We start from the raw sequence: 21146 nt of genomic DNA on the forward strand, positions 1-21146 counted from the left end.
GAGTCCGTCCTTCTTTGCAGTCATGGGATCTCTTCTGTACAATCTACCATTTCACTAATTAAAAAGGAATTTTAACGCAGGAGGTAATGTATAGGAGCCTAGGCCACTGACAAGTGATGACGTTTCATCATTAAAATCACACTGCTCCCACATGAGAGATGGCAAAGTAAGTACTTGGAATTCAGTTTAAAGTCAATTAACACTGACATTCCTGTCAGAAAAACGCAATATATACATCTTTTGTATACCTACCGTACATTGCCTTTTTAGATTTTCTAGAAGTTTTAGGTTATTGTGACTTTGTGCAAGTGTAATGTGGCATGGGCCGGTAATCGTGGGAGAATGGTTGTTCCCTGACACCCCGGCAGACTACATGAAAGACAAGGTTCTGGCTTGGTGTGTGCTTCGATGTCGTAGAGGAGGTACGCCGTTGGTTTCAGTCACTAGAAACAGATGATACCTTAGGCTATATTCACACTTCCGTCTTTTTGCATCACTCACAATCAGTTGTTTGACTGATGCAACAGATGCGTTGCAGATAGTGGCACAACTGATGTGACTGATGCTGCAAAAAAAGTATCTATTTTTTTTTTTACTGTTTAAAAGGGTATCAGATGATCGTTCACAAAAGCCGGCCGATCAGCTGATCGTTCACAAAAGCCGGCCCCGGGCAATCAGCTGATTGTTCACAAAAGCCAGCCGCCGGCCGATTAGCTGATTGTTCACAAAAGCCGGCCGATCAGCTGATCGTTCCGGCCGCTGGAACTGAATTTACAGTCGATCATGGCTTTTTACTGTGGGCATGCTCACAGTAAAAATGTGATCCGCCACACACAAAAAACGTTGCATTGTGCATTGCTCCCACCTGACAGTCAGTCACTCTACGATGGATCCGTAGCGGGACGAATGCAACGCAAGGCCATCAGTCGCAATCCATCGGTAATAAAAGTCTATGGGGAAAAATGGATTCCTGCAAAATATATTGCATGATACCGTATTCCCTCAAGGCGACGGATTGTGACTGATGCAAAAAGACGGAAGTGTAAATGTAGCCTTACTCAGAAACAAAAACCATCATTTCCTTAAAAACAATGAGAAAACTTTACTCGACAGTCCTCCTTTTTCAATAACACACACCAGGGAGTAGTGGGTACACAACTTCTCATACGTTTCAGTATCAGAGTATCCTTAAACATACCTTCTGTAGACACATCTGGGATGATCCTGTTCTCACAGGGACAGCTAACTTCAGCATAACCCAGCTTAGCTCTATGGTGCAGTCCATGGAAACCATTCTACATTCCTTAGGGTTCTGCATCTTATTCTCCTCTTGGAGAAAGGTTTTTTTGCCAACGTGGCATATCAAGCTTCAAGCTTTCAGGTGCTTGAGGAACTCTCGTTCGGGATAGTCTCTTGTCTCGTGGGGCTAGGATGCTCAATGTAAGCATACCTTTTGTTCAGAGATTGTATGTTTTATTTCAACGATATGTGCAAGTAAAGTTCCAGCAATGCACTGCTATCTGACTGATAGGTACAACAGGAAGGGAATATGTTGGTCAGGTCTTGCTGCTATCTATTCCCTCATTTCTGTAGGTTAATAGTGTCTGGCGACAACACAAGGTTTTAAATGCACCTATTTAGGGCTAAAAAAACATTATTGCAGTTGGGTTTCATTCAATTTTTTTCACCATTTGGCTTTTATAGTCACTTTTTTTCTCCGCACATTTTATGTTGATGTAACCTGTGGTCATAAACCAGTTGAGAGGAGCTCAGGACCAGACTTATCAAAGAATTACTAAGTCTCCGTCAGGCAGTCATAGCAGGCTTAACTCCAACTAGATGGGCGCAGACTCGCTCAATGAAAGTTTGAGTGAGGCTGCGCTCATATAGTCAATCGCTGTTTGGAAGTACACGTATCACATACATGCGACCCGTTACTGTCGTTCCCGGCTCTGACACCAGAGAATCCTCACAGTGCACAGAGCATATAATGTGAAGATTTACAAGTCTGTGCAGTCACAGAGTGACAGAGTGACTGCAGACTTGTCAGTTTAGACCAAAGAACCCCTTTAATGTATTCTGCAGTTTGCAATATACAGTGTGCCACAAAGCTAAAAGAGGACCTTTTTTTTTTTTTTTTTTTTTTTAAACTCGTTTTATTGAAAGTTAAGTAAGACATTACAAAAAAGAATAAAACAGCAAATTGTTCAGTGAGACAGTGTACATGTAAACTGGTTGGTCATCAGGATAATAAAATAACAACAATTAAATCAGCTTCCATTATTTTCAGCATATCCAAATAGCATCAAACATAGCAAAGGTAATAGCTCGCAAGACACATCCAACTTAAGGCAAAAGAACCCATATCGTCAAGGAGAGTGCAACCCAAGCTTCGGGGAACTCGTGGTATCCCTCATATAGTGTATCACGAATCACATGTGTCTCCTTTCTGCCTACCGGGGCACTACTGGCTATTATTGCGATAATACCGATTGTAGGTTATCAGCAAGAGAACCAGGGGATCCGCCAGTCAAGGGCGACCTCATCCATCTACCCCAGATTTTGTCAAACTTAAGGTCCAGTCACACTAAGCAACTTACCAGCGATCCCAACAACGATAGGGATCGCTGGTAAGTTGCTAGGAGGTTGCTGGTGAGCTGTCACACTGCGACGCTCCAGCAATCCCACCAGCAACCTGACCTGGCAGGGATCGCTGGAGCGTGGCTACACGAGTTGCTGGTGAGCTCACCAGCAACCAGTGACCAGCCCCCAGTCTCCTAGTTACAGCACACATCAGGTTAATTAACCCGATGTGTGCTGCAGCTAAATGTGCAGGGAGCAGCGCACAATGCTTAGCGCTGGCTCCTTGCTCTCCTAGTTACAGCACACATCGGGTTAATTACCTGATGTGTGCTGCAGCTAAATGTGCACAGAGCAGGGAGCAGCGCACAATGCTTAGTGCTGGCTCCTTGCTCTCCTAGTTACAGCACACATCGGGTTAATTACCCGATGTGTCCTGCAGCTACATGTGCACAGAGCAGGAGCCCACTGACAGTGAGAGGCGGAGGCTGGTATCAAAGGTAAATATCGGGTAACCAAGGACAGGGCTTCTTGGTTACCCGATGTTTACATTGGTTACCAGCCTCAGCAGAAGCTGGCTCCCTGCTCACTGCACATTAGTTGTTGCTGTCTCGCTGTCACACACAGCGATCTGTGCTTCACAGCAGGACAGCAACAACTAAAAAATGGCCCAGGACATTCAGCAACAACCAACGACCTCACAGCAGGGGCCAGGTTGTTGCTGGATGTCACACACAGCAACATCGCTAGCAACGTCACAAAAGTTGTTCGTTACCAGCGATGTTGCTAGCGATGTTGCTTAGTGTGACGGGGCCTTTAGTAGGAGAGCCTCTTGTCTTGTAAACAAATTGTTATGACGGGATTATTGCATTTACCAATGCAATCCAAGAGGCTCTAGTTGGGGAATGAGTGCTCATCCAATTTAGTATAATGCCCTTCCGGGCCAGAAAAAGGACCTTCTTTATTAATAGATTCTCATCTTGGGACCAGGAGTGTACATCTACCACCCCAAATAGACACAGGACTGGGCACATAGCAACCGCTTTTTGAAATATGGCGGAGAGAGTCATTACAATCTCACTCCAATAGGAGAGGATGACTCGGCAATCCCATATCATGTGCCAGAAATCAGCACCGTCTCTCCCGCATCTCGGACAGCCCATCCCCACCGAATTATTCAGCTTTTTCATTTTGTTCAATCTCTGGGGAGTAATATAACTTTGGTGTATTATATATAATTGGATCAGTCTATTGTTAACAGCGGGAGAGACCAATGTTTGGGATTCGACAATGTCGTCCCACACTACATCATCAATTTCAGGGATCCTGGCACTCCACCTCTCACGGACAGAAAGAGGATTATTCATGGCCTTGGCCCGAATGAGGGAGGAGTATAGTTTAGAAATAAGGCCACCAGGGCCCTGTGATCTAATAATTCCAATGACTGGGAAGGAAGAGAATCTAACCCCACGACCAGAGAACTGAGCTCGAAAGGCGTGCCTAATCTGGAGATACTGAAACCCATGAGATTCCGGCAAGTCGAATTCTGTCCGCAGTTGTGCAAAGGGGCGGAGTTCACCATCCCGGACCAGTGATCCCAGGGAGATTATTCCGCGATTCCTCCATTCACCAAACCCCGGCAACCCACAAAAATGTGGAAGGTCCAAGTTATCCCATAAGGGCGTCTCAGTTGGTACATCATAAAATCCAAATACGGCTTTAGCCTCTTTCCAGATCCTGGCCCCCAATTTGTGTATCGGGAGGACACGACCCTCAGGGGACCTCCTGTGATCCGTCAGTAACGGCCACAGGAGATCCACACCTGTGAACTCTGCCAGGAGCCCCTCCGGAGAACCCCTAACTCGGGGAAGTGTCCATGGACCCAAATATTTCAATTGTCCGGCCAGATAGTAAATATAAAGATCAGGGAGGGCCATACCCCCCATATCCTTGGGTCTTTGTAATTTGGCCAATTGGACCCTTGATCTGGTCGAACCCCAGACAAAGGTAATCATTAGAGATTCCAGGGACCGGAAGAAAGAGCGAGGAATCTGCACGAATACATGCTGGGTAATATAGAGACACTTTGGTTGCACTATCATTTTAAGGAGGTTAATCCTTCCCGCCACTGACAGTGGGAGTTGGCTCCATCTATTAAATTTCTCCCCGAAGTGCGCTAGTAAGGGGGCTATATTTCTCGCTATCATCTCCGCAGGGCTTCCCGCCAGTATAATTCCGAGATATTTGAAATGATCCACCACCGGAACCCTGCATATGTGGTCGCACACCAGATCCTCTCTGTTCCGAGACAGAAAGAGGAGGTACGATTTTGACCAGTTTATTGACAGACCTGAGAACTCCCCAAATCGATCAATCAATTGCACGGCTCTGGGAATGGAGGAATCCGGATCAGATGCAAACAGTAACAAATCGTCTGCGTACAAAGATAAACGTTCATCTCCCTTACTATGTCTCACCCCCCGGTAGACTGGGTCCGCCCGAATGCGCACCGCCAGCGGTTCCATGGCAAGAGCGAACAAGAGAGGGGATAGGGGACATCCCTGCCTGGTTCCCCTCCCCAAAGAGAAAGTTTCCGACACACCACCGCCCACCTGAATATTAGCAGACGGAGCTTTATATATGATCTCAATCCATCTGATAAATTCGTTGCCGAAACCAAATGCCCGCAGCACCTCCAGCAGGTATGGCCATTCTATAGAGTCGAAGGCTTTGGCCGCATCCAGAGAGACCAGAGCCCAATCCTCCTCTAACTTGGTGCCCATCTGTAAGACCACCTGCGCCCTCCTCAGATTGTCCGAGGTACTCCTACCCGGGATGAATCCTGACTGATCCTCATGTACTATAGAGGAGACCACTTTTTTGAGTCTATTTGCTAGAATTTTGGTGAGAATTTTGTAATCGGAGTTCAACAAAGAGATCGGTCTGTACGAGCCACAATCCAATGGGTCCTTATCTGGTTTCAACAGCAGGACAATGGTTGCCTCATAGAAGGAATCAGGCAACCGTCCTTTACTGAACGAGGTTTCAACCGTTTCCAGGAGGGCTGGGGTCAGCACCCCCTGATATTTGTCAAAGATCTCAATCGGGAGTCCGTCTGGCCCAGACGCCTTACCCTTATTGAGGGTCTTCATCGCCTCCACCATCTCTTCCATACTAATGGGCTCATCCAAGGCCGATCTCTGAGCCAAAGTCAACCTGGGAAACTCCAAATCTCGTAAGTACTCAGCAATCTCCTCCATTGACACGGTCAGCCTGGACTCATACAGGTTCTTATAGAAGTCCAAAAATACCTCCAATATACCATTGACGGAAGTAACTGTTCCTCCACGGGGGTCTCTAATCTTAAGGACAGCAGGTGAGCTATTAGATTGACGCACCAGGAACGCCAGTAAGCTACTGGATTGGTTCCCTTGCTCAAAATACCTCTGGCTCGTGAAGAATACATGTCTCTTAGCCTTGTCTTGCAAATACAAGAGATATTTCCTCCCAGCCTGAAGCCAATGAAATCTATTTTCCTCAGAGGGGTCCGAGGTGAATCTATGTTCAAGCACTCTATTTTGGGTGGCCAATTCCTCCTCCTCTCTGGCCGCCTGTTTCTTGAGATAGGAAATAGAGGAGTGACAGCATCCCCTCAGATACGCCTTGAGCGCGTCCCAATAAGCCGAGTGATTCTCTTCCACGGAGTTCATTTCCGTGTATGCCCCAAGCTGATCAGGAATCCTGTCATTGGCTCCAAAGTGACAGCCAACAAGGGTTAATTTTCCTTGACAATTTATGAGATTTACATCCTTCCCATTTAATGCCTACGATTACCGGAGAGTGATCTGATACTGATCTGGGCAAATGACACACCGATTGTATATGGGCACAGACTCTTTCATTTCCACAGATATAATCAATTCGAGATAATGAGTTTTTCCCGGGAGTATAACATGTGTATTCTCTCAGTACTGGGTTAAAAAACCGCCACATATCGTACCATCCCACTTCCTGTAAGAATATACTCAATCTAGTTTGTATCGTGGGGGAGATCGGTACCTGTCGGGTGCTGAATCTATCCAGTCCCGTGTTATTAATCAAATTGAAGTCCCCCATGCAGAGCACTAAGGCTTGTGGGAATTGTGAGGCGAACTTAGCCGCCTCATATAGAATCGAGATTCCCGTTGCAGGGGGAATGTATATGGCCAAGACCACTATCATGACCCCATCGATGTGAGCCTGGATAAACACATACCTCCCATCAGTGTCCTTTAAAATTTTACCCAGGTCCCACCGCAGAGCTTTGTGGACTAGTACCGATACTCCCCTAGAATATGAGGAATGAACAGAGTGAGCTGACCATTGAACCCAAGGCTTTTGGAGCACTCTAGTGGTCTCCAACAATAAATGGGTCTCTTGTAAACATACAATCTGAGCTTTGGATCTTTTGATATGAGCAAATACTGCCGCCCGTTTCCTGGATGTGCCCAGTCCCCTAACATTCCATGTCATCACGCTTAAAGCCATTGAGAGATGCTGCTTGCTGAATTGCTAGAAGAATATCAAAAACTTAACCTACAGTAGAACTTGGGTAAACGTACCCTTAAATACAAAATGTCGGTTGCGCACACACAATCGACAAGAACTGGTCCAGTAGTACGACCAGGAAAGATTTTCCCTAGCAACGACTAGGGTGAACCAACGTGGCTAGATGGTGTACTTGGTATGGGGGTGTCCTCAAACAAGGACTTGAGCTTCTCCTGCAGTCCAATAAATGAATTATCCTGCAGCTTAGCCTTTAATCGTGCATAAGTGAGGGGACCAAGAATAGATGGGAAGGAAATGAGAGAGAGAGAGGGAGAAGAGAATAGAAAGAGAGAAGAAGAGGATGGAGAGAGAAGAAGAGAGAAGAGGAGAAGAGAAAAAAAAAAAAAAGAGGGGAAAGGGGGGGGGAAGAGATGGTAAGAAGGGGGAAAGAGAAATAAGGTAGAAGAGAGAAAGAGAAAGGGGGGAGATTAGAATAGAAGATAAAGCGGGGACAAGAGAAGGAGTATAGAGATATGAGAGGGAGAGAAAGTGGGGGACTGAAGGGAGAGGAGAAAAGAACAATGAGGAAGTAAGGGGGCGAGGTGAAGAGGGATGAGGAATAAGCTGATAGGGGGTTAGAGGGGGAGAAGAGGTGGGAGTGTAAAGAAGATAGAAAAAGGATTGGCAGGAAATCTTAGACTGTAGAACATTATTACATATGGTAACCTCAGAACTTAATATAGCACTAATAGAGCAAAATACAACATTATGAACTGAAGTGCGTTGCCAAATACTGCGAGCCCAAAGTAGAGTTCCAATTTGGATCCAAAAAGGTATAGGATAAAACAAGATCGCATGAAGGAGTTCAGAGCGTCGCAACAGCGGTCTGACCCATGTCCCGTCTGGTGTCACCTAGCATCAGCGACGAGTAATCCGGAGCACAGGCTGGGCTAAACAAAGATCCCGGAGAACGCAGCAGCCGTTCCATACGCAGGCGCGGCCCCAGGCCACCCGCCTTCGACGAGAGCCAAACCCGGAGGCCGGTTCAATGGGAAACCAATAATGGACGCATCCGGAAACTCACATGCCTCCAGGAAGGCCACAGGCGCACCAGCGCCTCCAGATGAGATCACTAGCATCTCAACCGACAGGGACCATAAGATCAGGACGCGAACGCAATTGCGATCTCGCTCCACTCACATGCCAGGAGGGATGAAACAAACAAGAATCTTTCGCGCCTTCAGAGGGACGCCGAGTACCTGCATAGGATGATCCTGAAGCGATCTCAACAGTGATTTCAAACACAACGTCCCAAGGATTGGAGTCGCATCACCGACCTTGCTCCAAAGAGAATGAAATAAGTGAATCAGAACCGCGACGCTATCACAACCGCGACCCGTCAGGCAGCGCCCAAGACCGTGACGCATCAGCGTTTCCTCTTCAATGTGTTGATCCAGTCATCCGCTTCCGCAGGAGAAGTAAAGAACAGGGATCGCTCTTGATGAACCACTCTAAGACGAGCTGGGAAGATCATGGAGTAAGCAATTTGATGCTCTCTGAGACGTTTCTTCACCTGAATGAAGGAAGCCCTCGTTTTCTGGAGCGACGCAGAGAAATCAGGGAAGATCAATATGGTGGCGTTGTTGTGTAGGATCGGGCCCTTGCGCCGCGCCGCACCAAGGATCGCATCTCTATCCCTGCTGCTTAACAGTCGGGCCAGGAGAGGTCTAGGCTGCGCTCCCGGAGGAGGAGGCCTGGCCGGTACCCGGTGAGCTCTTTCTATAGCGAATGTCGCTGACAGCGTCGCATCAGGGAAAGTTTCGGAGAGCCACTTTTCCATGAACTTACATGGGTCACTCCCTTCTGCCCTCTCCGGCATCCCCAGAATTCTCAAATTATTGCGACGCAGGCGATTTTCCAGGTCATCTGCCCTCTGCGCCCAGTTGTTTGCCGCGCTTTCCAGAGAGGACAGTCTGCCCGGCGTCGCTCTTGCGTCGTCTTCCAGCGTGGAGATCCGCTGTTCGGTCTCCTTTACCCGCTCTCTCAGGTTTTGCAAGTCCAGCCGGAGGAGACCCACATCGATCTTAACCTCCTCAATTTTACCCGTCAGCGACACCTTTGAATCCTGGATCGCTGCAAGTAACTGCGACGTAACCTGCTGTAAGGTTAGCTCCTGCGATTCCTTGGATCCGGCCTCTATGCTCTCCTCCTCCTCCACCTCGCTGGATTCCCGCTCTGCCTGCTTGCCGGCGCCATCTTGCTGGGAGTCCCGGGCAAACTTCTTCAGCTTCTCAGCCGCTGCTGCGCTGCGACCTCTGCTCATGGTACCGATCCAAATGCTCACCGCACCACAGGTAATCCAGAGGTGTATTTAGGCACCAATTTCGGCAGGATTAATAACGTATATCAGCTTTGGACTGCGGAGCTGCTCTCAGATGCGACCGCTCATGCTGCCTGCTGGCCACGCCCCCCAAGAGGACCATTTTTAATGAAAACCCAACTGCAAAAAGGATTTTTATCCCGAAGTACATGCATTTAAGTAAAAAAAAAAAGTGTACAACCCTTTTAACGTAGCACTCCAGCGTTTTGTTTTTTATTGCACCTGCAATCAGGTATAGTACCGTATTTTTCAGACCATAAGGCGCACCGGATTATAAGGTGCATTAGCAATGAGCGCCTGCAAAGGCGCCTAGGTTCATATATAAGGCGCACTGGATTATAAGCCGTAGCGCATTAAGTTCATGACAGCTGCGAACAGGCCGGGGTGCAATCCGGAGTTCAGGAGAGAGCACCGGAGATCACCCCGGTCTGTCTGCAGCTGTCATGAACTGAACCGCAATCGCCGGGGAATCAATCACTCGGTGCTCACGGTACAGTCTTGGCTGCACGCCGGAGCTCAGGTGAGAGCTCCGGAGTGCAATGCAGGTAACTTAATCCAGGACCATTGCTCTTATGTACAGCATTCTAACATGCAGTATATATGAGCGCAGGCTGCGCTGTAGAAAATAAAAAACACTTTACTCACCTAAACCGGTTGCTCCGGTGCTGGTTAGCAGCTGGGCGGCGCTGTTCTCCGGGACCGGCGCCTCCTCTTTCGGCCATCTTGCTCCTCTGTCTTCTGAAGCCTGTGTGCATGATGTGTCCACGTCATACACACTCACCGGCACTAAGGTCTGCGCAGGCGCACTTTGATCTGCCCTGCTCAGGGCAGATCAAAGTACGGTATTGTAGTGTGCCTGCGCAGGACCTTAGTGTTGGCGAGTGTGTATGACGTGGATGCATCATGCAGACAGGCTTCAGAAGACAGAGGAACAAGATAGCCGAAAGATCAGACGCCGGTCCCGGAGAACAGCGCCACCCATCTGGTCAACCAGCACCGGAGCGACCGGTTTAGGTGAGTAAGCATGTCTTTATTCATATATTAGATGCACTTTCGATTTCTGAGAAAATTATAGGCTTTTATGTGCGCCTTATAGTCCGAAAAATACGGTAATTTGTGAATAGTGTGCAGCTCACACACCTGGCCATTCGTCCTTTTCCTAATGTAAGCCTATGAGAGCTTCGTTGTGAGTCTCATAGATTCACACCGAGGAAATGACTTCAAGTCCAAATAGAAGATGCTGTGAGTCGGCTGGTCACAATTGCTGTGACATGCTACAGGAGAGGCCCCAGAGCAGGACTGGAAATGGCAGAAGATAGCGATGGGCAAGTATTGTATTGTAGGGGAGTGTTATTTAACTTGAAATTCACTGACACTCCCCCAGAGCACTTCCAGCTTGATTTGCATGTGCCCCCCCCCTAGATTTGTCATGCTTGACACATTGGATATCATTTTTATAGTGGAGACAAGCGCTTATACAGCCATACATATGTAAAAATGGACTGCTAGGTTCCCTGCCTTGTAACATGTCCACTGCTATAGTCAACCAGTGCTGAGATTCTGCCATTTCCACCAGCAGCCCTTTGTATTCTCTACTACGCTAAACCGGTATAAAATGCATTAAAGCTTCTGTGACAGCACGTACGGCTTCTGGCAGCTGGAAATATATATATAAAACAAACATTATTAAGCTGTGGTACTTAAATATACACCATGTAAAGCATATTAAAAGTCTAGCAATACAACTGCGCTGAGCATGAATTATCCCCATAAATCAGTTTAAAATGGTTGCTGCTCATTTTCACAGGGCAGAAATGTGAATAAAGATCTCGTCGAGCAGTGTGAGCGAAATAAATTCTGCTGTGACCTTCAGGGCTGTCATAAAGCATGATTCTCAATGAAGTATGTTGGGCAAGAAAGGCTGCGCTCATAAACTGCCCGATCTCCAGACATGTACGGCAGCCTGGGAGAATTGACAAACTCATTTCAGGCTGCGTTTAGCCCTCCACCCCTTTGTCAATTACTTTGGAGATGATCGGTTGCTGAGAATATTGTTTCGCTCCCTTCTTTGCAGTTCGATATAATAAATATGTTTAACCGCTTCAGCACAGAATTTAATGGCCATTGGTTGAACACTTTGAGGCTCTTTATAGCTTAAATTATGGGTTGCCTATCCCAATGCTGCATTTAATCCTCTACTCTGCATTGTCCACTGGGTCTTCATTCCACAAATCAGCTACAATGTCTTCACCATCCCGGCTTCCTCAAATTTTAAGCATTCGTGTGAACAAGCTTGTCAGAAACCTAAAGGGCAAACTGGGCAATGGAATTAGTTAACTAGATCTAGTAATGTCATTCAGTCTGTATATAATTCTCTACATTCCAAGATAAAAGATACAACACAGTGAAAATCAGATACAGTAGCTGATACTAGCAGTCATCTTCAATAATTGTTTTGGTGCCCATAAGAATCTCTACATAGCTTCCTACTCAGCAGATGACACAGCATGGACAGCTCTAAGGAACCATCACGTATTCCTCAATAAGGTCATATTCCAATAGCTACATATGCTATCTTGAATAAAGCAAACGTATTGCATTGCCATTTGTTATGGACATGATTACATGAAGATACCCAAAATACAGGACAAGATGGCGCTTGCACCCATATTTGCATTGCATTACATTCAGAAACACTTAAAAGACATTTGTTCCTGTCAATTAAATTTGGAGATCACCGAATTGAGAAACATGTATCTTTACGTCTGCTTTTCTAATATTTTAGAAAAGTACAATGTGAAGAGGTGTTGTGAAATAGGTCTGTCTTATTTCCTTACAGTTCTTGCATTGCCATTTAACTGGACCTTAGGTAAGTATTCTGCTCCCCAGCTTGGGTCCTCATTTCGAGTTCTATGTTGAGATGACAGTGAATCTTACCATAGCAGACATGACTTTTTTCATCTTTTCTATGACTGAAATTCTCAAAAACGATTCAGAGTCGGCTGTGTTTGACATTTTCACCTACACTTGATCTGTGAAATCTCTTTAATGTAAGAGATCTGTCCTCATCTTACCACAAACATCACTCCTGACAATACATTGCTTGCTAGAATGTATAAGAGTGCATATCTGTGTTAGCAAACTGATCATTCACCAAATGAATGGCTGCTCAACATCAGCCAACTTCAATCTACTGGATATTTTTATATTCCAGTTTTATTTGTAGGGGATGAACAATTTGATTTGTGCTGCCCTGGTTCAGCGAACGTCCAGTCTTCTATGGTAGCCAATTTATATTACTGTGCCTCTGGCGCTTACTAGGCCCTGCAAAAAAATGATTTGCGTTGCGGGGCCCAGTAGGCGGAAGAGGTGCCGAAGATGCTGGGTTCAGGAGGGAAAACTGGCTGACACAGAGGACCTGAGGGACACCGAACAACGGCAGTGTGAACTTCCAAGGTCTATTATAAGGCTTTACCATCAATAAATTGTAGGGAAACCCCTTAAACCAGTCAAAATTACCTTTAGTTTTATATTATGGAAAATGTATTTCTTTTTTGTACTAATTTTATAAAGTGTATTAAACAGATGAGATAATTTTAATGCACATTGCTTATAGGTGCTTAGCCACGTTACTAGTCAGGACATAGTAAGAGCCTGGTATCAGTACAGAAAAATCATACTACACAGACAGGACTCTTATATACCCTATGATGTCATAAGACTAGAACTACTACTCATTACGTAGCATAAGAACGCTAGATTTCTATGACACAGGTAGTTCTGGCCATTTTGCTTTTCATTAGTTCTACCTATATGTGGGTGGGTGGGGATTACTTTATATTTTTTACCTTCAGGAAAAGTAAACCTTTAATAAAGTAATTCCAAAATGCGCAGCAAAAAGTGTCAGAAAACCTTCAGCAATTCAGCACTCACCACCTTGGTATCCCGACTTGATTTGAATGATTGTGGCAGAAAAGAATCACTTTCAATGGCCTCAATTTCCTTCACACGCTTGACTTGATCAAGTAGACATGCCTCGTCTGAAACATAAAACAAGTCTGAGAATCAATAAAATCCTTGTTGAAAATACCCCGGAAAAAGATGTCCGTATACTAGGCCATGCTATAATGGTGTTAGTAAAGCGTTATTCCCCAAAAACACTTCTAGGTGCCTGACCGATAAGACCCCAATGATCCTGAGATGGGTGCTCTGCTGCACATGCTCAACTGCTGTTGCATTCATTGTCAAGGACACCGCCGGAGAAAGCTGAGCACTTTGCTATTTCTGGCAGCCCCCTAGACAATGAATAGGGTGGAGCATCTGTAAGGAGGTGATCGGATTCCTACGCTTGAACACACAAGCGTATCAATGAATATATTGCATAGAGTATAAGAATGTACAGTGTAGTGTAAGATTTAGGGGCGAGAAATTGTTTGTAAAAAATATTGCCATCTCGTGACCAATGTAGGTACTGTTTATAGAATAGCTGACATTAGTATAAGCGAGACTTAAGATGTGGGATTAGCCCACGAGAAGCAGTCACAGGGAACAAGACCGACTCATTCTTAGCTCTTCAGCTAGGGTTTGACTTGATTTGAGAACAAATGTGCAGGTCGAGTTATACTAACAAGCTGCTGTTAGTGGGTGAATACGTAAGCTCCGAAGAATCAGAATGACGGTGTGGCAGTGTGACGCCCTGAGAGAGCAACTACTGACAAGAGAGGGCTAGAAATGGACAAATGGCCCCAAATCTAGAGACTGTGCTAGTGGACGTACTGCAAACCGGGCCTTTGATCCTTCTTGGCAGTGGTATACACCATCTTTGATGCGGCAGGGACTATCTTTGTGTCCAAACCTTCAGCTGCGACTGCCAGCTTAAGGCTATTTGCTGGGACTATGGTATTCCCCTGGCTCTTGTCTCTTCCAGAGATAAAAGATGCTCTCTACAGAGAGCCTGCAAGCATACGGCTCATTACCCGCCATAGTTCAGAAACCCCTTGGAGATCATCTAAAGAAAAGGGAAGCAATGGGTAAACAACTTTATATGAGAAACTTTATTGTTATCTATCTGAAGATATTAAATGAAGAAGCTGTGATAAAGATATGTGTCCGCTGCCACACGTGTAAATTTGTTTGGTTTGAACTAAAAGAAACGTTAAAAAGAACTTTCTGTCTTTACTATGGAAAGGACCTGGGTCACCCGAGTCATCTGCGACATTCAACCCCTCAAGAGGTATGTCCTGCACAACTGAGACCCTCGCACCTAGCCAGGTCCACACCCCACCAAACACAATACACCCCACTATGTGGTATGTCTCAGAACCGAGCCTTGACCATGGCTTCTGCCCCCGGCCACCCTCACACGTGGACACCTCTGCTCCATTCAAGAAAGCGCTGCAAAGTCCTGATCTCAAGACCGCTGGAATCAGTGCTTGGATGCACAGCAATCTGCAAGTTATCCCTGACCAGGAAGACAGAGTATAACGTGATAACTTTTAACCTGTAGTTTACAAATAAAACTCTTCAGAAGATAAATACATAAAAACCCGGTATTGTGATGACTCTGCGGCAACATAATGGATTACAGACATTTATTCATAGCATAAATACTGTAATGATTGTTCCAAATTCTGATAAACCCTGATTAAGGATTGGAAAAAGTAGTAGCAGCAAGAAACTGCTATTTTCTAACCAAAACTATTAAACATATTGATGATTTATCCAGCCGCCATCCCCACTGACCAGTTGGTATCTGCTCTGGCAGTTGCCAGATATAAACATTGTGTGAGGCAAAACACAGCAGCCCCGAGTATGGTTCAGTGGACGCTGCCGAGTACTACACCTTATCTCCCATTCACTCGAACAGGAGACAAAGTGGAGTACATGGCAATATATATGGATAGGTCATCAATATAAACATATCAGACAACCTCTTTTATTTGCCATTTAGAAATTGCAGAGAATGCCTACATGTGTGCCGCATTTCTAAGTAACATTCCTTTACTGTGGTACCATGGACTAGTACTTCCTTATGTCCAGAGCAGGGGTGGGTACAGAGAGGAGAGGGTGCTTCTGCAAGAATAGTTTATAGGCCCTTTGCAGTCCAATAATGGCTCTGTGACAGAAACTGTTTATTGTTTTGGAGGTAGAAGTGGGCCTCATTTCCACTTTGGTCCCTGTGCATCTGCACATGTTGCACCAATGCTATGTCCTCCCATGGTACACAGGAACTCAATAATTTTTCCATAACTGACTCAGAAATGCAATTGTATAAAATCGAAAATGTAAATGTCTAATAACATATTTGGGCCCCATTAAAATAAAAAAGCTTATACTCACCTCCAGTACCGGTGCCATTACAGTGGTGTTGGCATTCGTATTCCCGGGGCTCACATGAGGTTATGTCATATAAGCCCCACAGCCTATCACCACCGGCTTCCCTCTTCCAGCCTTCAGATGCATGAGTAATCAACTGGAGGTGAATGACAGACGTAGCACTTAATTCTTGTTGAACAGTCCTACATCAGAAGGCGGGGAGAAAGAAGCCTGCGGGGAGAGAGAAGCTGGTAGTGATTGGGCGTGGGGCTCACATGAACCCCGGGAAAGGGAGCGCCGGCACCACTGGAATGGCACCAACATGGGAGGGAAATATAAGCTTTTTTTTTATTTTAATGGGGCCAAACATGGGGATTGAGAAGTAGTTGTCCAAGTGGTTGACAACTCCTTTAAGAGTAATATTAGAAGTATATTAATATTAGAAGTATATTTGCAGATGAACCTGCCACAAGAAGAAATTCTCTGACAACCCTAGTAGTCATATTATCTTGCCTGTTGTATGGATGGTAAATGAATATTCCAAAATAACTTTAAACAATAATATCACATAACTAGGATTTGTGACCATCTGAGGGGGTTTGTCGATCACTTAAGAGACTGGAATACCCCTTTATTAGTATTTCTAAGGATGGACGATAGATTTATCATTAGTGGGAGATCGCCTGCTCTTGTGCCGCAACTTTTGTTTTCTCCTAGAAACAGTGGCAATTTTATCTATTAGCTTTGTGTAGGAAAGGGAAGTATATCCCACTAGAAAAAGTTGGTGCCATTTCTTAAATAGAAATCTGAAACTTACTACACAACAAATACATTAAAAAAAAAGTATTTTAAAAAACATTATAGGAACCTTTCAAAATATACGATAACAAAAACTGGGCACAGTGAAATGTTAGAATGTTTGTTTTGTAAAACAATGAATAAAACTAATGATGTAACTAGTTTAAATCTATTATTTTCTATGTATATATACAACAGTGACACCTAATATTACGGTATATGTTATATTAAGATCCTTTGACTTTATTTTAGTGGATCTTTTACAGAAAACAGACAAAGTAAATCTACCTGGTCTCTCATAATGATAAAAATCAATTTGTCATAATGTGGAGAGCACATCTTGGTGTAATCTGTCTTGCAAACATATAGTCATCATTATACTCATCATTACCCATTAGCCTTATTTGTATGCTGCATTTATCCATGCCAGACAGATAGGAAGTGACAGGCGGGCTGAGATTACATGGGGCGGGAACAAAGAGGAAAATAAATAAATATCTAGCAAAATGTTTCTTAGAGTTATGCTGATGACATTAACATGCCTGGAATGGACCGTGAGGAAGTGAAATCCATTAGTGTCTGATACTTTTTGACAAACACATTATTGGGAGATAAAATGACTTCCATATGATGTTTGTCAGATGTCAGTAGAAAGGATATATATATTTCATAGTAAAATCAAAAATAATGGATGGAGAAAGCTAAGGAGCTGCAGAAATCAATGCTCATTCTGTAAGAGTTCTTGCTGAAAACGAAAATGAAAAGAAATTCCAATAATAGCCGATGTCTTATGGAAATCAGACGCTCATATGCAGCCGATGGCTTTTAATTTCTCCTTATAAGCTGCGTTTGCCTTTTCCCAATTCTGTTTATTTTCCGTCATTTACAGACCCACGATATATTGACTTCATAAAACAGAGAATGCACATTTCTGGGATTCCACATATAATACACATATAGTCCATAGCGACTAGAACTCCTACTACATCCTAAAATTCTGGATATCACTCCATTATTTTATTCTAGAGATTATTATATTTGTATTACAATATTTTGGGGGTAATTAGCAGGGACACAGGCAAAAAAGTCATGATGGGGCTCAACTCAACGGAGAGCTGCAATTTGTGAAAACTCCCAAAGAAAGTAGTAACGTGAATGGAAATCACTGGGAAACTAAACGAAGGAGAAAAATACAGAGGCGGAAATGATAAGGCTTGTATGCATCAGGACTAGCCTGAAGAAGGGCTGGGGTATGGAGCAAGGCTCCTGATGCATTAAGAGGAACATGTCTCTTCAAGAATCGGGAGTGTCTGACGAGTGACGTGTGCTTCACTACAAATATTACCCCAGTCCCTAGTGGTAAGATGGGTGGCATAGCAGGCACTGCTGCTCATCATGAATTTGACAAGGGTCGCTTCCTCCTCCTTCCCAGCTCAGCTCCGCCCAATTGTCGGAAGTGGGATAAATGGCATGAGAACATCAAAAGTGGCAAATCTTTTTTGAAGTCTCTGGTATAAAAGCTTTGACAAATCAGGCCCAAAGACTTGTCTTGATGGAGTGGGGGTCTATTCTAAGTTTTACTAATTCTTCCATCTCTGAACCACACGCAGGACTCCATATAACTAAACTCATTGTTGTTTCTGCAACTCGCAGGAAAGTCAGGAACTAATGAGGGACCAAAGCTGGATAACCTGGAAGCCCAAACGTCAAAATTTAAGTCTGATCATCGATGGTCAAAAATTAGACAGACACTTTCCTGCTTTTTTCTACTGAAGCAGGATCTGATTTCAGAAAGCAAAATGTTTTTCAATATCCATAGTGCTCTGTTCTGCTTCCATTGGTAATTAAGGAAAAACAGCATTTCAAAGGAGGTTTAGGTGGAAAAAAGTGTGAATTTATTTGGTGCAGCTAAAGATCGTGCTGAAATTATGAGGACATATGCAACATTTCATTTAACGTTTCGACCCGTCGCGGATCTTAGTCACAAGATGAAAAAATAGAAAATATAAATATGTGCTTTATACAACATAATTATGTAAAAGACAATATTTACAATATTAACAAAAATTCCAGAGACTAGTCTCCATTGGATCCTTTTTTTTCTTTTAGCTTTCCATGCAATTTACAGTAGGGCTTGAAAGTTTTTGCACCCCATTCAGAATTTTCCATATTTCTGCATAACTTTGAACTATAACTACTTCAGATTTTCACACAATCCTAAAAGTAGATAAAGAGAAGCAAATCAAGCAAAAGGAGTTGAAAGTGTTAGGCTATGTGCACACATTGCGTTTTTGCGTGTTTTTCGGGTGCGTTATTGGCCTCAAAACTGCATGACTTTGCTTCCCCACCAAAGTCTATAACTTTTTTGCTGTCCGCACACAACTTTTTTTTTTTTAAGCTGCCCTTTTTAGCTTAAAAAAAAAAAAATGGACATGTCAATTCTTTCCTGCGCTTTTCTGCGTTTTCCCCCCAGCAATGCATTGGAAAAACGCAGAAAAACGCAGCAAAACGCAGCCAAAAACGCACCAAATCGCGGTAAAAACGCATGCTTTTTTTTGCCGCGGGTGCGTTTTTGTGCATTTTTAGCGGCCAAAAACGCACAAAAACGCAGCATCATAAAAACGCAGCGTGTGCACATAGCATTAGAATTTGACTTTTTTTAATACTGATAAGGAGGTAATTTGAAGGTAAAATTAGTGACTGACACCCCATTGACTGAAAACACAAGTTGTGATTGGGTGACCGGCTTAATTTACAGAACAGTGATCTGTCAAACTCTGATCTTCACAACACAAGTTTGTGGTTGTGTAACATTAAACAAATAAAGAAGATTTCGAAGGACGTTACAACAAGAGTCGCTGATGCAGGTGATTTTGGAGAAGATTACAAAACCAAAACCCTCTCATTCCACTAGTAAATGTGAAAAGGAAAACAAACCCTGAATTGACACAATGCTTTGTTCTTTAGCCAAGTAAATACGTGCTATGTACACTACATTCATGTCTTGTCACGAATAGGAATGAATAGGAAGCTCATTTTAAAGCAGATTTAAAACTTTTGGGGGGCCACAGATTCAGAAAAAATACTTTGCTAACACACCCAGACTATTACCTGTAACTGAGGATAAGGTGTGAGCTTTAACTACAGAGGTACATGTACAATGCTCACCAGTGGGTTAAAGAGACCATTTGGCTGATTTATTTTTATATAAAGTAATAAAAAAGTAATAATAATGGGCCTTATTACTCTATCCATGGCTCTAATAATAAATAATAATAATAATAGAAATGTATTTGGGAAATGAATTTCAGAATGGGACCAATGTGTAAAAGCAGCAAGTCGGCTGTATCTAATTCTAACCAGATATCTCTATTAGGGAACAAACAACTAGTAAAATAACTAATAACTATTGTGTTCCATTAACTTCTTACACAACAGAACTAATGTTCTAAAGTTAAAACAAATGTTTTACACCGTATATAACCACTTGTTTATAGACTTGTTACCTTTGAAACAACAATTCCTTATTTACGTTCTTCCTCCCTTGTACCCATAATGCCCCCATCCCCCTTTAACCTTATCCTTTCCCTTCCCAAGTCTATCCTTGTTGTTTTTATTCCTTAGAACAAATTATAATATTCTTTAATGTGGTTACTAAAATGCTAATGTCCTTTTGAAAATTCAAAAATAATATAAATAAATAAAACAAAAAAAGAAAAAAATGAATATATAAGAACGATAAAATTATGTCAAAGGTTTGGGTATAGAATCTTGAAATCTAAACCATTATAAATCACGGTAGGCAATGCAATGAAAAGGCAGTTCTGCACACTGGACACTAGGTGGCAGTGCTCTGCAAGATAACCGCCAGGAGAACCATAAGAAGCCAACGGTTTAACACAAAATCACAGAAACAGATTAATCAGAGAAAAATGTCAGGAATGATAAAGTGATTACAGCGATATTTTAAATGCAAACATGCTTAGAGCAATGCCAATATCATTAACAGTGTAGAATTGTCATCTCTTCAGAAAATGTAACATGATCCTTTGCTGTAGATTGTAAGCTCTTCTGTCCACTCTCCGTATGTTTCTGGCAGAAAGTATAAGTTACCGCCACACCATTAATGTGTACTGTTAGCAGTGTATAAAAGCTAAGGTTTTGATGGTTGTCTTGTCATATGAAAGCACATTATCTTTGATTTTACAAGTATTAAACAGTAAATTGGGCAAAAAGCTAATAAAATAGTTTAGTGAATTAGTAATGGAAATTGTTAACTAAATGATTAATAAAGGTGGACTCCTCTGTTGGGATGTGGACCTATAGAACTTAGATTTACTCATGCTGCATTTCCGCATGCTCATTGATTTTCTACAATGATGTTGACATTTATTGCACTTTATGTGGTATTTTGCGTCAGATACATTTCACATGCACAAAGCATACATTTTGTTTATATTATTTATCATGTTCTGTAGTGCCAACTCTGCAGTTTAGATAGTACAGTCATGGCCGAAAGTGTTTGCACCCTTGAAATTGTTCCACA

The 21146-nt window shown here is 43.5% G+C and overlaps 1 protein-coding gene across 2 annotated transcripts in view; it reads right to left on the bottom strand.

Moving 5' to 3' along the window:
- The window catches only part of RSRC1 (arginine and serine rich coiled-coil 1), a 434403-nt gene that overhangs the window by 14631 nt on the left and 398626 nt on the right, over positions 1–21146 (bottom strand). For both annotated transcript variants that reach the window (XM_075340693.1, XM_075340692.1), the window contains exon 8: positions 13421–13527. In XM_075340693.1, coding sequence (XP_075196808.1) covers positions 13421–13527 — 107 coding nt within the window. The remainder of the gene's footprint in view (positions 1–13420; positions 13528–21146) is intronic.

The sequence above is a fragment of the Anomaloglossus baeobatrachus genome, chromosome 3, assembly GCF_048569485.1.
Source record: "Anomaloglossus baeobatrachus isolate aAnoBae1 chromosome 3, aAnoBae1.hap1, whole genome shotgun sequence".
Taxonomy (NCBI): domain Eukaryota; kingdom Metazoa; phylum Chordata; class Amphibia; order Anura; family Aromobatidae; genus Anomaloglossus; species Anomaloglossus baeobatrachus.